Here is a 16,912-nt window from a genome sequence, read left to right on the forward strand (position 1 = left end):
AAAATGCTGCTGATGGCCTCAGGTATCCATCCACAGGGTCAAACTGATAGATAACAGCCCTCTTCACACTATCCATACAGATGGTGAGTATTTTATTGTTGTGAATTATGACTAATATAATCATGTACAGAGAAAGCTGGCAGATTAATCTGTCATGGCATCTGTGTAGCACCACCATGATGTAAATGATAACATGCTCACAGTGTGATAAAGGCTCTAAGGGAAGTTAATGACCTAGCAGCTTTAGGGGGCTGTTTCACCACCTAAAGTGAAAGCCATGGCGAAGACTGTGGTGTTGTCTGTTGATAAAATCATGCAAAAAGAACTAAATTGGATTTCTTTAAACTTGGTAGTGATGTGACGCATCTGAAAAAGAAGAAAACCTTGGATAATTTTAAAGTTCTGGATGATGAAAATTGCACAACAGGCCATTGGCCTTGGTCACATTCCCCTGTCTATCGTGTTATAGTCACTGATTGACAGTTAGAGGTAATACATCAAGAAACAACAAGTAGATGGGAGAACAAATACAGTCATGTGAAAAAGAAAGTACACTAATTTTTTCCCATTACTGTACACCCATTTCCAAAACGGACTTTCCAATGTTTTATTAAGAAAGAGAGCATTCGTTAGAGCTCAAGAATGTACTCAGTATATTTAATAGCTTATGAAACATCTCACTCTCAGTCACGAATGTCAGTCTCATGGTGACACATTTTAAAATGAAATTCACCAGAAAAGCACAAAGGAGGGTGATGTGGATTCATGAGGGGGGTGAATGACGCTGCAGGCTATTTTCTTTATAATCAAGCAAATAAAAGCATAGGCCAACGGCTGAAGGCTGCCCACTATTTGTGTCAACACCAGCAGCACTAGTGGAGCTGCAAGATGTCGTGGCTGGATGTAGGTGGGTAATGGCTGATATTATTCATATTTTCCAGCTTATCTGCTCACATCAAGCCACCTCTGCCTGCACTGTGCTTAATGGGAGCTGACCTTGTTTAATGAGCATAGCTATAATGACAGTATAGACCCATCACCCTAACAAAGGACTGTTCTCATCTTCTCAAGCGAAACTAACTGAAAACGGAGGAAAAAAGATTCGAAAAGGTCAACCCAAGAGCTGGTACTACTTATTGTTAACTTTGAGACATATTTAATTTCAAATCAGACCTGGATATGCTTCAGCAATTAATAAGTCACACCATGTAAACTAAACACACAAAGAGACCAGATAGCATTTGAGAGAGGACCTTTAATTCCATAGAGAGAGACATCAATGTAAGTGCACTTTCATTTTCAGCACACTTGTGAACAGACATAACCTTGGAGAGAAATGTAAGAGCTATGACAGAGAGAGTTGGAAAGAGGTGACAAGCTTTAGGGAACAGGGGAGGAGGAAGGTAAGGAGGGGAGCTAAAGGAGGAGAGAGAATGGCCAAGAAGAAATTAATCGACCCCAGAAACAGTTCAAACGTGCCTTTCCAAATTCAGCAGTTCAAATAGTTGGCTCACAGTGAGCGTCAGAATCCACAAGTCTCTGATAAACCTCCATCGTTCCCTGAATTGACATTTCAGGATTTTCCAAAACAATGCCTTTAACAACGACACAGCAGTCAATCACTGCTACACTACAACATTAACACATAATACTAAGAGTGCAAGGTGGCTACATTTTTAAGCAGCAGATACCGGAGCAGCACCCGCTCAGTATTCTCCTCTGAGACACAGATCCATGTAAACACAGCATGTTATTCAATAATACAAAGCAGGTACTAAGTATTCTAAGCAATATATGAGTTAATCAAGCTTTACAAGTCTTTTTGTGAGAGATACATGCTTAATTTTAAACCCATTTGTGATTACAGGTAAGTGTCAAAACAAGAGCAGCTAAGAAAAAGGCACACTGATCAGCCATATCATTATGACCACCCGTATAATAGTGAGGCTCTTCTCATGGTGCCAAAACAGCTTAGACCAGTCAGGGCATGGACAGAGAACATGTGAGGTTGTCCTGGAGCACCGGGATGTAAGCAATACATCCTTTGCGTCCTAAGGATTTTAGGGTGGGGTTTTAGTGGATTGGGATGGCTTCTTACAGATGCCATCAGATCTCTGTCTGGGGGGTTCTTGAGCCCTTCCTGAGCAGTTTTTGTGTGGCCCACTGCTGTCCTGCAGAGGAATGTTGTTACTGCAGCGGAGAGTGGGGGTGAAGGGACAGTGTCAAAGCAAGATTCTTGTAAATGCCAGGATGCGGGTCTTCCCAGCAGAACATTATGTTGTAACAAATGATCCCTTTACTTGTCAGTTGTCATATTGTTATGGCTAATCAGTGGATCCAGTAAGAAACTCATGACAATTTACCACAAAAATGTATCAAGGTGTGATTAAATAAATCTTATCTCAGGACAAATTTGAAGTTTGAGTTTTTCAACTTTTTGTTAAATACCTGCATGTATATGCTAAGGTATTAATTCTCATCAAATGATTATGTTGCAGTCCAGTAATGTTGAAATGTAAGCTTTGAATGCATTAATTAGTACCCCTTTCAGCATTTCCATTCTGATTCAGTTTAATGAGTTATAGTACTTACACCGGTGGAAAAGCACTGAAAGTACAAAAAAGGTGCCTGTATTGTTTGTATTCAGAGGGTCAATCATAAAAGGGTCATATGCTTATTTTTCCTCTTTTGCATATTACTTTAAATTTTTTTCTGCAAAGTTCTAGCTCCTGGAAGGCCCTGGGAACTCTAATAGCTGTGAGGAAATACTGATTTCTAATACCCAGCTGAGTTAAAGATGCACTGAAACTCAAAAGGTGGCATACAGTGTAAACAAAGCTGAGAGCGTCTAACTTTACAGTGGATGAGAACTGCAGATGGCAAAGAAGGTGGAGTATAAAAAGACTTAAGTAAAGTTGGCCACAGTTTACAGTATTACTTTGAGTCCTTCTCACAAGTACTTCAGAGAAAAAATTTTTTTTCTTTCCTCAGAAGACAATTACATTGCCTGGCAAGTCAAAAGAAAGTTATTCCAAAGGAAAAAAAAGTGACCCCAAAGGTAATAGTTTTTTCCATTAACAGGACAGTAACTCTTGATCTACAGTAAACTATTCCTATAGCTTTCTTGTTGGATGCGATAATTGTTGTTTTGGTGCATATATATATATATATATATATATATATATATAAAAAGAGCTGCCAGAAAGAGAAACCAGGTATAATTCTCTTGGGGATAGATAACTGTAGAAGATAACAGATCTGAAGGTCTAAAATACATAATCATATAAGCGATATAAAAATACATAAACATGAAATAACAATATATCACACTGAATGTGGATTGGTGAAGCCTTCAGCCAATCGGTTCAGAGTTGTGTCATCATGGAAGTGGTACCAAGCCATTACAGCAGGAAGCAGAGCTACTGCATCTGCTGTGCTCCTGTGAGAATTTTATGTCATGTGATATGGTGACATTTTCCAGCACCAAACAAAAGTCAGAAACGATTTCTGACCAGCTTGCATCGTTCCAAGACATCAACTGACATCCAAAGATTATTCACTGGACTCGAATAATTTAATATTTAAAATGAAAATTTCATGATAGCTCCTACCACTGGTTGAACAGCCAAAGTTAATGGTAACATAACTCTGATTTAACTCTCACGTAGTTAACACTTTTTACATGTTCTTGGACCATTTTACAACTTAACATAAAGACACTTAAAAAGGGGAGATTTAATGGAGGCTGTTGCCCGTTTCAGAAAATATTCAAGACATTCTTTCATTCCTAACTTCCTCTTTTGGACATCATTATACATGTACAAATCCCTGCTCAGATCCCTTTGTCTTAACTTATTTGAATGGGGTTTTGGTCAGATGTCGTCACAATTAGAATATCTGGATTTTATAAGAGCAGAGCAACAGCCTCCAAATGCTTTAACAGTGACCGGTGGTTGACACTTAGTCCTCATGGGCTGCTTTTCAGTCCCAATGTCAGACTTGAGCTGCTGTCTGACAAAAGAAACAGAAATATATATGAATGAGCTTTATTGGCTGTATTAGCATACAGCACACGTGAGCACAAGGATCAGGAGAGAAGTAAACAGATGTAAAGATCTGGCACACAGCTGAATGCAAAATGACCCCCCACCCTGTGAGCGAATTTCATGCTAAGCTGGTGTCAAAACTCGAGAGCCCCGACTATGGATTTTCCTACTGTTGCCATTAAAAACACAAGTATTCCACTGTTCAGTGAATGAAGTGTTGTGTTTGCTTGTGGAACAATCAAAAAGAACTTTTTGAGTGCTTTGCTCACAAATGAAACTTTTCAGCAGAAAAGGGAAGTTACTGTTGAAAATAGTAGTGACTCAATTACTGCTTTTTTATTCAGGTAAAGGAAACTAACCGAGTGCATATTTTCTATTGAAATAAAATGTGAAAACAATCCCCAAATAATGCTCCTAGCAGTTGTATAGAAGCAAAGCAGCTGAGGCAGCTTCTCTTTTTTTTTTTATTATTAGGCCCTGCCAAACTAGCAGCGAGGCAGAAATGATACAATTGTAGAAAAGGCTGTCTCTGGCAGGTCATGAACAGTGTTTTATGTGGGAGAGAACTTCCTCAGGTATGGACTTTTGGTTTCTTTGCAGACCTTTATCATGCACAAGAAGCTATATCACACACTGAAAGAAAATGGAAACCCTTGCAAATACATACATGTAGCTCATACCTTATACCCAGAGATGATGGAGTTTTCTGTCACACTACATAAATTCTGTGTATTGAAGTCCTTCAGACTTTGAATTTCACCTTGTTCCCATGAGATGGTGCATATGTTTAAAGTTGCTTTTAGCACCTTTCAGAGCACCACTAAACAGCCATCTCATCTCCTAAGCAGTCCGGCAAGCTTTCTGCATTCAGCACATTTAAGAGTCGTGCAGCACCATCCGCCCCCGCTCCTTCCCCCTGGCCCCAGCTGTCTCGATCGTCGCTCTCATCTGTGTTCGATTCATACTCTGAACCGATCCCTGATTCCCTAAAACGAAGTAACTCCAGGGCTCCCAGGACCTGCTCCCCCAGAATGGAGCTTTCATCACTGGGAGTCTCTTCGGTGTACTGGCCCGGTCCCTGGTTGTCAGGCCCTAGGGTTGAGAAGCGAAAGCACTCAAGTCGAACTCCGCGGCCACTCAGGCCCAGACGAGTGGTGTCTGTGGTGCCTGGAGAGCAGGGCCCTGGTAGAGCAGATACCCAAGCACCATCACTAGTGTGGAGCTGGGACTGAGCTGCTAATGGGGCTGTAGATGAAGAAGGGGTGAGTGGTGTACAGGGCACGCTGGGGGGCTTGGCACGGAAGGTTATCTCCAGAAGACTGTCCTGGGAGCCCACTAAGGATGAATACGGAAGAGATGAAAGTGTAAGACACGGATATATGGGATGAAACAGTGCTGACAGGATTTGATAAGTCATTACTACACAGCAGCATTTCACTGATGGCTGAAGACTGGGGAGGGAGAACAGAGATCAGTGCTGCACACCCTGAGAGGGCTGCCATGGGGTAATTAATTGCACAGCAGAAGCGGATGATAAAAAGGAGCTATGACAGGAAGAAAGGGCAAAAAATTGAGAGAGATGCAAACAGAAAAAACGGGAAAGCTGCGGTTTCATGTCTAATATTAGCAGAGAAAAACAGAAACGGGGAAGGACTAAGAATACACCGTCAACCGGAGGGGAAGCTAAAGGGTAAGTAAGGAAGAAAAGCTGATTTTTCACTCACTGGATGTTAACTGGCCTGCAGATTTGAGCTCAAGTTCCTGGATCTGTTTGACCAAGAGTGAAATATGTTGAAGCAGGTCAGTATTCTGCTGCAGCAGCCGTTGCACTCTGACCTGGGCTTCGGTCCGTGCACACACCTCTACTGACAGCTGCTCCTGCAGCACATGAACCTGAACACCACACGTGCATCATTAAGTTGTCCAAATTTCGGAACAGTGTGTGCACCAGAGCTGCAATTGGGAGTTTCACAAGAAAAAATACATTGCGTACCTGTGCTGAAGCTGCCAGTGCTTGCTGTTCCTGCTGCTGCAGTTGTTTCTTAAGAAGCTGGAGATGATGCTCTGCAGAGCAGGATGCCTCTGCTGCTGACTGACCCGACGCAGAGGCTCCAAGGATCGGAGAGCTCAGCAAGAGAGGGGGCTCATCGCTACCCTACAGTAAAAGATGACAGCAAATTGAGCTCTTCTGCTTCTCAAATTTTTATTTTTATTTCCTAAGGTTTTACATAGCAAGAAATAGTAAAAACAATCCTCTTGTCCTTCAGGTCTTAAAACGAGTAAATTACTTATTCAACTCAACCTAAGCCAAATTACAGAAGCAGTGTGTAAAAAACAAAGTAAATTCCACGATTCAGGAGTTTGTAGAACCACCTTTATCAGCAATGACTTGAAGTAATAGTTTTCGATATGACAGTATGAGTCTATCTTATTGTTGTGGATGCCCACTCTGTTTCATAACGTTGTTGTGGGCATTTCTTCATCCCCAGCTGTCTTAAGGTCCCACCAGAGGATTTCAATCAGGTTGAGGTCTGGACTTTGGGTCAACACCTTGATTCTTTTCTTTCTTTTCATTCTGTTGTAGATTAGCTGCTGTGTTTGGGATCCTGCGGTTGCTATGCGCCGGCCTTATCGGCAGCAAGTCTGTGTAGCTCTCAATTTTGTTTGCCGTTTATATAATTCCGTCATTTTTTGTTTTTATCTTAACTTTTTTAGTGATTTTTGACTTTCCCCCACTGGGGGATGAATAAAGTATTTTTCTATTATATTCTATTCTACTTTATTCTATTAGAATACTAGAATAGAATACTTTGGTACACAGAGGGGTTCATGGTGGACTCAATGACTGAAAGGTGTCCAGGTCCTGTGGCTGCAGAGCAAGCCCACATCATCAGCCCTCCACCACCATGCTTGACAGTTGGTATGAGGTGTTTGTGCTGATATGCAAACATCTCCACTCTGGTCTCATCTGTCCAAAGGACATTGTTCCAGAAGTCTTGTGGTTTGTACAGATGTAACTTTATAAACCTAAGCTGTACTGTCATGTTCTTTTTAGAGAGAAGAGGCTTTCTGCTGCAACCCTTCCAAAACAAGCCATACTTGTTCAGTCTTGTTCTAACTGTACTGTCACTTAACATGTGACAGTTTAACACTTAACATGAAGTCTGTAGAGTCTGAGATCTGATCTTGGGTTGAACCTGCTGGTACGTCCACTCCTGGGAAGTTTGGCAAGTGTCAACTAAATAGTTTGGAAATGCCCTTATAACTCTTCCCAGATTGATGGGGAGCAACAATTGCTTCTCTAAGATCATTGCTGATGTCCTTCCTCCTTGGCATTGTGTTAACACACACCTGAATGCTGCAGACCACCAAGTTTCTGCTTTTATAGAGGTGTTCTTTTTAGTTTTCCTATGTTATTTTGATAGTCCCTTATCTTCTGTTCACTTCCGTAAGGGATACTGCTGTGCTGTTTCACACCTGGTTTCTGTTGCTGATTGCCCTCACCTGCTGTTCATTGCTGTAATTTTCCCTTTTGTCTTTTATTCTGTCAGTTGGTAAGTTCCGTCTGCCTGTTCAGTCAATCAGTTCTTTCGTTGTTTCTTCTTCAGTTAAGTTTTCGTATCCTTCTTTTCTTAGTTTTATGCTTATTCTGCCTCTACAGTGTGTTTCAGTTTAATTACACCATCCTTTGTCTACCACCCGTCTCGCCTGCTTGTCTGGTTGTCCTCTACCTCCCGCGCCAACATGTATTGTGGCACTTCTACAATGACTAAACAGTACATTACAGGTTCATAGTGCAGCATCCTCACAATCACATTTATCAGAAGATAATTGCATGATAATAAAATGGTGCACTCAGTCACCAGTGAGGAGAGCCCCATGGCTTGAAAGCCCAATTGGTCCAGTCAGTGGTTCAGTACAGTCAGTTCACTTTGAAATTTGTCTTCAGGCATTTCTATGTACACACTTCTGAATTTGACTGCTATGTCATTCCTGAACTTCGCAGTTGAAATCCTCCACAGTAAGGGTTGATGCTGCCAAACTGCAAAAATCCTGCATATTTTCCATTCTATAAAAAGTTAACAAAAGAGAACATATGACTGAAATTATAGGGCACCATAACCAGCAACCCTAAATGATAGAGTAATGGGGGAAAGAAAAATATATGAGAGTTTGTGTGTGCGTGTGCAGAAACATGGAGACTATGTGCTGGCAGCAGTGAGCCCGTCTGCTCTCATCCTGATGCAGATTATTACTTATTACTTATTATTACTAATACTCATCACCTCTTGATGTTCAGGGCCTTAAATGTGAAGTTTTGAGAAAAACTCATAAAATGTTTTTATAATGTATATTCATTTCGTATCCCCTTTGTCTTCAGCTTCACTGTTCCATGCTACTAAAGTGCAGGCGGAGAAAAGCCTTTGGCCCTCAAAGGGTGAGACAGAGGGGTATCAATGCTTTCCAGCATGTCATGTTTCATAAATAAAGGGTAGGGATTGTATTTTGCAGCAAATGAAGATCAATGAATGTTGGAATGTTTCTGTGACAGATTGCCTGAATTATTGTAGAAAGTCAAAAATTGAACTTGGAATCTGAGGGTTGGACACCAAAACACAACACTTACTGATGATTTTCAATCCTCTCTGCTGCTGTTGTACAAGTTGAAGATTGTAATATCCTGAGGTTATCAGTCAGAAACACTATGACTAGTATTCATTTGGGGACATGTTTCAGGCAATGCTGTGTGTGTATATATCACACAACTTTAACCTCAGCTTTAATTGCTTCGCTTAGCATTTAAAGCTGTGGGAGGCTGCAGACATGCAGCAGCTGCCAGTACTCTGAGCTTTTTCCCTGTAAAAAGTAGAGCAAAAACTGTCAAGAATGAACCAAAACAAGAAAACTGGAGCATTTAAAAAAACAACAACAACAAACAGCTAAATAGTCTTGTTATAGAAACCCTGATTATAAAAACATTTAATCTTGTTTCAGTTGAGGGTTTACAACACAAACGGTAATTTTATCTCAAACTGATCTTCCTTGGTCGATGCAAACAAAAAACGTGAAATAAAACAAAATGTGAAGATGGTGCTTTGATGCAGTTTCGGTCAGTGAATCTATAAACATATCCTGTTTTATATATATAGATTAACTGCTGTCGCTGCTGTTGGGCAGCATGACTCACGATGGTACAGTGCCTCTGTGGGAAAATCCCCCATGAAGGATACAGAATACCTGCCATGTCTTACAGTGGAGATCAATAAAGGGGACTGTCCTTTTATTAATTCTTGACTTCAATGGAAGGCTGGCCTTCAATTTGATCTGACAATATGAAATGCTGCTGTTTCATTGTGGGAGAAAGAAGAATGAAGCTAATTTCCTTGTTTTCAGCTAACCATGATTGGATGTAATAAGCATTCAGTTCAAACGGATTATCTCCTTTCTAAAGAAACATCAGTTTTCTCTCGAGCATTAAAGCTGTCAGAGCCTCAGAGACGATGAACAAATACCGGAGAGCAGACAGCAGCTCGTCTTACATCGCAGGATTAGCAGAGCAGTGCTAGAAAACCTTGCTGTGGTTTCAGCAATAAACCATATGATCTCATCAATACTGAACAAACTTCTCGGAGCATGTCTTTTTCATGACAATAACTTTTCAGTATGATCCTGAGTGATCTTGAATTGTGAATTCTTAATCGGGAATCCTGTTGCCTTTTTCTTTTTTTCTTTCCATTCATAACTATTGGAAAATATGTTCAAACCTGCTCAAATACATTTAGTTGATGCTGTTCTGAAAATACAACAGGGACAAATCGTTGGCTCTAATAATTGCTTTGAGATTGAGTATGTACATCAGTGCTTATTTCTGATCATTGTGATATCCTGACTTTTATTCTTGACTATGTGTGAAGCTGCACGGATACTATCAATTATCAACATGATGACATCTTTAATGATGCCCTTCCTATCTGTAAACAACCACTTTATTCAAAGCAAATATGAAGTCTCTAAACCTGAGCAGAGATGACTTCCCCATGACAGCCAGTCCATCCTGAGCATCCATCCAAATGGTAAATGGACTTGTACTTGTATAGCGCTTTTCTAGTCTAACTGACCACTCAAAGCACTTCACTACATGCCGCATTCACCCCACTCACACACATTCATACAGCACGTCTTAAGATACACATAACTACGTGCTTTCTAATCATTCACACACATTCATACCCACAATGCTACACTGGGGGGGCAACGTGGGGTTCAGTGTCTTGCCCAAGGACGCTTCGACATGTAGCCCGGGGAAGCCAGAGTCGAACCACCGACCTTCCGATTGGTGGGCGACTGCTCTTCCTCCTGGATCCATCCAAGGATCCTCATATTCCTAGGATGGAGTAACAGCCAACTTATGAAGCAAATTCAGAAAAAAAGCAGGGACAGTATGGAAAATAAGAATAAAAAAGAAAAGGACTAGCTATTCTTGCATTTACTTTTCCTTTTATTTGAATACTGTATGAAGCGATTACGTTTAGTCTCATCAAATGCATTTATTTTGATAACGTACATCTGTCTTTGCATTTCAGGCCTGTGACACATTCCACAAAAACAGCTTGGATCGTAAAGCCTTTCCATTCCCTCATAAATTGCTTAATAGATGTTCTGGCATTAAAGACGCAAAGCAATTAAACATTTAAGACATTCTTTGTTTGGGACAGGTCAGGACTGCAGGCAGGCAGGCCAGTCCAGCACCCATACAACTCTCTGCTGCAGCCATGCCTTTGTAATGTGTGCAGAATGTGGTTTTGCATTGACTTGTTAAAGAATCCATGTACATCCCTGGAAAAGATATCCTCTTGAAGGCAACACGTGTTGCTCTAAAGTCTCAATGTACTTTTCTGCAAAAATGTTGCCATCACAGAAGTGTAAAGGAGCTTTGCTAAGAGCAATGATAAAACCACATACCACCACAGAGTCTGGCTTTTAGACTTGTTAATGTTAAAAGTCTAGATTGTGCTTTTCATTTTTGGTCCAGAGCATGTGGCTCCCATTTCTTCCAACAAAAAACCTGAATACTCATTGGTCTGACCACAACATGTTTCCACTGTGTGATGGTCCACCCCAGACGCTGCCAAGCACAGAGAATTCGACACAGGCTCTGGAAAAGGTTGACATGAGGCCTCTTTATTCTACAGTGATAAGTAGTATTTGTGACGGTGACTTTGTATAAGCAGCAGTGTTCTATCAGCTATTGATGACTGACAGTTGCTTATGCAGTTCTATCTAAGGGTTCAGAGATCACAGGTGTTTAGCTCAGACTTTCATGCTTTACACCTTCACACGTTAAACACCAACATTTCTCTGACTACTTGAATGGATTCATGATATTCTGCACTACAGAAGGAGAAATGATGCAAATCCCTTTTGATCTTCCTTGGATCAATTTCATGTTTTAACACTTGAATGATTTTCTTGCAAACCTGTCAACAGATTGGAGAACTTCTGCCCATCTTTCTCCCTCAAAGACTCAGCCTTTCACTTTACACTGCTTTTATACCAAATCTTGTAAACAACCACTTTATTCAAACGTCACTTCTTGACATCCTCTGGGTGAAATAACACCATTCTAATTTTTTATTCTTATCTCACTACTACCCCTCAATTTCACCCCTCTAAACAGTTTTTGAAAGTGTTGCAGACCTGGAATGCAAAAATCTAAATCACACTGTCTGTAATAATACATAAATATATAAATATAAAAATGTTACAACCATAGTGTTCTTTTTTATTTGGATTTTCCATACTGTCCCAACTTTTTCTGATTAGGGGCTGTATGATGATGAGAAAACTAAAGATGCTGTTTAAAGTTGGAGACCTTGTAATTTTACATCCTATAAACATTGTGAACTTGAGATATTTCTCAGCAGTTGATATTTGCTTTTGGACTTTTGAACCAATGTCTGCACAATTTATCAAACCTCCTGCCTTAATAAAGCCTGATAATTGCAGCGCTTTGTATGAGGGATGCTGAAATGATCAAGGACAACTACCTTTCCATCTGTACCCAGGGCCTCATAATTTTTGTTCTCCAGGTCTGACGAAGAGACACATTCAATGCTCTCCTCTGTCGTGGCTTCAAGGTCCGTCTCTTCTGACAACGCCAACCTCTTCTTCGCTGCAGAGAGATGCAACGGAGGGATTTTCATGCTGTTTTGATTTCATAGTTTCATAGTTCATAGTTTCATGCACCACATCTTGAGGCAGTGACAGCTGCCGCATCAACGAGCAGACAGCTGGCAGAAGCCCACACGAAAGAGGGTCTTTGATCAATGGCTTGCTCGCCTGAGCAAAACCAATTTGCAGCTTCAACGTAAAGAAAAGAAAAAAAGGTGGAGGATAATGACACATTTTTTGTGTAGCTGTCTCTGCAGGCTCTTGGGTTTTTGTTTGTGTGAGAGAGATTGAAGGAAATGCAAGAGAAGAAGGCCTGAAGAGGTGTTGTGTGTTCTGTGAAACTGAGATGGAATGTTGGTGGGAAGGAGAACCACAGGAGAGGAGTAATTTTGTAAATTTACCGTATATGTGACAGCATGTGTGTGTGTTTTGGTGTGAGTCACCTGGCGCTGCCTCTTGCTCCTCTGCCTTCCCCTCCTCATCCTCCTGCTCATCACTTTTCTTTTGCTGGGTCATTTGGTGACACACATCAAATGCCTGGCCCACCGTCCGCACAATCCTCATGGCCTGAGACTGTGGGAGAAAGCAAGAAAAGTGTGTGTGGAGTTACGAGAGCAGCGACACAAAAATGAGGGTACACAGCAGGAAAAAAGAGTTGTGTGGCAGGATAAGTAGGCAAGGGCAAACATTTGTGCACAGGTAATGAGGTATTATTATAAATATTTCAGAAACACTTTGATGGCAGGAGGAGCAAATAAGTTTATTTTGGGAGGCTTGGGTAGCATGCCATCACTAAGTCATCATTTGTTTCGTTCATCAATCCAAAAATCTGCTATTATGTCCTAAAGTCAACTCAAGATGAATCGCATGCAGTCTGAGAAACAACATAGTTTGTCAAAAGTAAAACAATGATTGAGTTTGACACTTTAAAATGTTTATCTGTGACCTGTTTTCAAAGGAAATGTCTGACTTATGTTTTGTCAGAATATTTCATGCCTTCTGGCATTGTGTTTGATGAAAATACTGAGATGAGTCTCAGCAATCAAACCAGCAGTAAAATATAATCCCGAATGAGCTCTCATCAAACTGCTCTCTCTGAGAAAACAGCCCTGTTTACTGTGTACACTGTGCAGAAGATTTGAAAGACTGAAACCCAAAAAATCCTTCATTTTCCATGCCCAGAAAATGAACTGTTTATCTTCCACAGTGGACGTGTGAAAAAAGAGTTGAATGAAATCATAGGTAGACCATGAGAAAATATTAGGAATGTTTGAACAGTCTTGGACATAGTGTAGTTGGAGTTATTAAAAAGAAGCAAGAGCAAAACACAGTATTAAGAGGAGGTAATCATTGCTTGCTGTTTTTACTAATCAATGATATCAAACAATCTAATTCTAATTGAAAATACAAAAACAGGTGAGCACAAATACGAAGCTGTCTGAGTCAGTTGACAGTAACTATATTTACATGCACAGAAATATTCTGATATTAACCTGAGTAGGACGTTACACTGAATAAGACACTGTAATGTAAGTAGTATTTTCAGATGATCTTAACCCAATTAAGGACATATTTAAAGTAAGCAGTAATAAAATTGAGTATGCTGATCTGACACACATTATGTAAAAGACCTTCATTACAAGTTCTGCTGACATACACGCCCACTCCTGCTTTACAATGCATATTTTAAGCTCTAGAGTTGTTAGGTTCACCAATCATGAGGAAATTAAATTTTTAAGTATACAGTCACTCATTTTTAGCTGTTCATAGATCACATTGATTGTTTCTTTCACAGGATCCAGTATTATTGACTCGGATGAAGTTCTGTGCAGAACATGGCTGCTGTAAAAAGAAAACATCCAAAAAAATTTTGGACCAAAGGAGATCGGCAAATGTTCCATGCTTTGAAGTAAGTGGATGTGACGGAACCTTTGGATATGCGAGAACACTGAAACATTGAAACTGAAGTATGGTGACATGATGTGGGCATGACTCATTAATCAAAGTAACATATACACGTTAATATGAATGGAATATCCTACTTGCAACCTATGTAAATGCCCTAATCATAAAGCCTAATTTTGATTTAAGTCCATAATTTGAATATCACTGTGCATGTACACACGTTGGCTCAATTTGTCTTAGGAGTGTAAAAACTAAAATCCTAACTTCCATTAACTCCATAAAATTAACAGCTCAACCTCACGTAAAGAACAGTGGCTTGTCAGACATTTTCCTGTAGCAACGAGCCTGTGTGCTGTCATCTGCTTTTTAGAGTCAATTCTGCAAATAAAGACTCGTAGCCTTCAGGAGCTTAAATTGCATACAGAACAGGTTATAGTGCAGACTCTTGATTTCTTCTAACAGTTGGAGCTAGACTGGCAAATACGGTAAGCTGTTATGTAGCTAGGCCAGCTGCAAAGCACATGGCTGGTGTTAGCTTGGAAGCTAAAGCGGGAGTGAAAAATCAAATATTTCACTGACTATAGATGAATCAAATTAAGCTTTTTGGGTTAGGGTCAGCTCTTTGTATGATTCTGTGGCAGGTGGAGTGGACAGATATTTCCATACAAGAAACTGTGATTTTGGGTAACCTATACATAGTGATGAAGTTATCTTTAAATTGAATAGGTTAGGGATTTTGAGCTATCTTGTTAAAAAAGGGAATAAAGCTGAAAAGGCCGCGTCAGAATGTAGTTTTCTCAGGTTTGACATTGAGCATTTAAATGTCGACAGCATTTTCCCCACAGGCGACAAAGGCTTAGTGTACTGTGGAAGTGGAGCCCTTTCAGATTTCAAAACAAAAGTCATCTTTTACTTATTCCTATTAATAGTTATAATCAGAGAACCTCAGCCAGCTTAGAACAATATATATATATATATATATATAGAGAGAGAGAGATAGGGGAGATATATATACATATATGACGGTCGGGGAGGGTGTTCCATAGCCTCGGAGCTGCAGAGGAAAAGGCCCGATCATCCATAGTGCGGAGCTTGGTTCTGGGGATTTTGGAGGGTGTTTTTAGTTGCAGAATGGAGGGTGCTGAGGTGGTCTGGAGGGTGAGTAGTTATTTTAGGTATTGGGGGGCATGTCTGTAAATACACTGATGAGTGAGGAGGGAGAGCTTGAACTCAATTCTGAGTGGGATGGGAGCCAGTGTAATGAGTTCAGAACGAGGGAGATGCGGTCGTATTTGCGGACTCTTAACAGGATCCTGGCAGCGCTGTTTTGAATGTGTTGCAGTCTCTGGATGTTCTTGTTAGAGATTCCGATGAGGAGAGCATTACAGTAATCCAGCCTGGAGGAGACAAAGGCGTGGACGAGCTTCTCTGCATCTGTCAGGGTGAGTGCTGAACAGAGTTTGGCGATGTTCCTGAGGTGATAGAAAGCCGTCTTGCAGAGGTGTTTGACGTCGTTGTCAAAAGTGAGTTGGGGGTCCATTTTAATGCCTAGATTGGTGACAGAAGTGGAAAGAGGGATGTTTTGACCAGAGAAGGTGATACAGGTGATGGTGGAAGAACGGAGCTGATGTTGTGTGCCAACTAGGATGGCTTCTGTTTTTGAGTTGTTTAGCTGAAGAAAACTGAGTTTCATCCACGCCTCTATCTCCTCCAGGCAGGTGATGGGTTTGGATGTTAAGAGGGAAGAAGAAGAAGTGGGGTTGTCCTCATGTAGAACTGTGTGTCATCAGCATAGCAGTGATAGGATGTAAATAAGTACCACACTGGTCATTTAAGTCATATACCGACAGGGTGAGTTCATGCTAAACAACACAGTGATTGTTAAAACAGATATTACCCCTTCCACGTGTTAAACAATTAGAGAAATTTTTTCTGACTGTAACTGATTATAATTACGTTTCTTTTGCAATTCTTCTTTACATGTTACCAGTTACTCCCAACTGTTTTTTATAAACTAATCTAAATCTGGTAGTTTTGTTGGGTATAGCTGTTTTACACTAAAGTCAAAGTAGAGTGTTAATTGTTTTCCAGTGTACATGTTGCAAGTCAATGTTCCCAGATGTGATGTCCTGCATATGCAAGGGTACACTCAGCAGCCAGTCAGTTTAAGTAAACACTAAGCCTAGAAACAGTAGAACAGAGACAGCCAGGTACTCTCTAAAGGTAATAAAAATGTTTGTACCGCAGAATGTCACAAATCTAAAACTATATTGTCATTAACACAAACAAGGTCCAGTACCAACATAGGACCATTTCCTGAGGTGTGGTTCCTGGATATCACCCCACAGAGCCCAGTCTTTCCTCCTGCAACAGCTTCTTCAGATCCCTGTGGCCATGAGACCAAGTAGCCCTCAGCTAACTGCTATACCTCGTGGTAGGGTTTCAACAATACTGTGGATAAGATTGTAAATATCATATCCAATGTAGAAGTAGGCTGAACGTTATGACAGCTACTAGAGTAAAATATTTTGTTGATAGACAACAAAACATAGTGTGTATTAGCATTTGCCAGTAAACCAAAAATTATTCAAAGATGTCATATTTACCGCTGGGATAGGCTCCAGCCCCCCCGCGACCCGACCGACGGATTAAGCGGGTATAGAAAATGGATGGATGGATGGATGGATGGATGTCATATTTAGTCAGAAGTAACTATGGCCATTTGCTGGCATTTTAAGGATTAAAAAATTAATTGAGAAAATGCATTATTAGCAGTACTATTTGTGTGC

General features: G+C 40.5%; 2 protein-coding genes across 2 annotated transcripts in view; one reads left to right on the forward strand and one right to left on the reverse strand.

The window, feature by feature from the left end:
• Positions 1-16,912, forward strand: part of LOC140269003 (regulator of G-protein signaling 21-like) — a 281,430-nt gene that overhangs the window by 67,999 nt on the left and 196,519 nt on the right. The window lies entirely within an intron of this gene.
• Positions 1,236-16,912, reverse strand: part of LOC140269319 (carboxyl-terminal PDZ ligand of neuronal nitric oxide synthase protein-like) — a 29,350-nt gene continuing 13,673 nt past the window's right edge. The window contains exons 6-10 of the mRNA XM_072364362.1: positions 12,662-12,791; positions 12,095-12,219; positions 6,040-6,201; positions 5,771-5,939; positions 1,236-5,381 (exon numbers count right to left, since the gene is read on the reverse strand). Coding sequence (XP_072220463.1) covers positions 4,867-5,381; positions 5,771-5,939; positions 6,040-6,201; positions 12,095-12,219; positions 12,662-12,791 — 1,101 coding nt within the window. The 3' untranslated portion in view covers positions 1,236-4,866. The remainder of the gene's footprint in view (positions 5,382-5,770; positions 5,940-6,039; positions 6,202-12,094; positions 12,220-12,661; positions 12,792-16,912) is intronic.

The sequence above is a fragment of the Leuresthes tenuis genome, unplaced genomic scaffold, assembly GCF_036924035.1.
Source record: "Leuresthes tenuis unplaced genomic scaffold, fLeuTen1.0.hap1 SCAF_14, whole genome shotgun sequence".
Taxonomy (NCBI): Eukaryota; Metazoa; Chordata; class Actinopteri; order Atheriniformes; family Atherinopsidae; genus Leuresthes; species Leuresthes tenuis.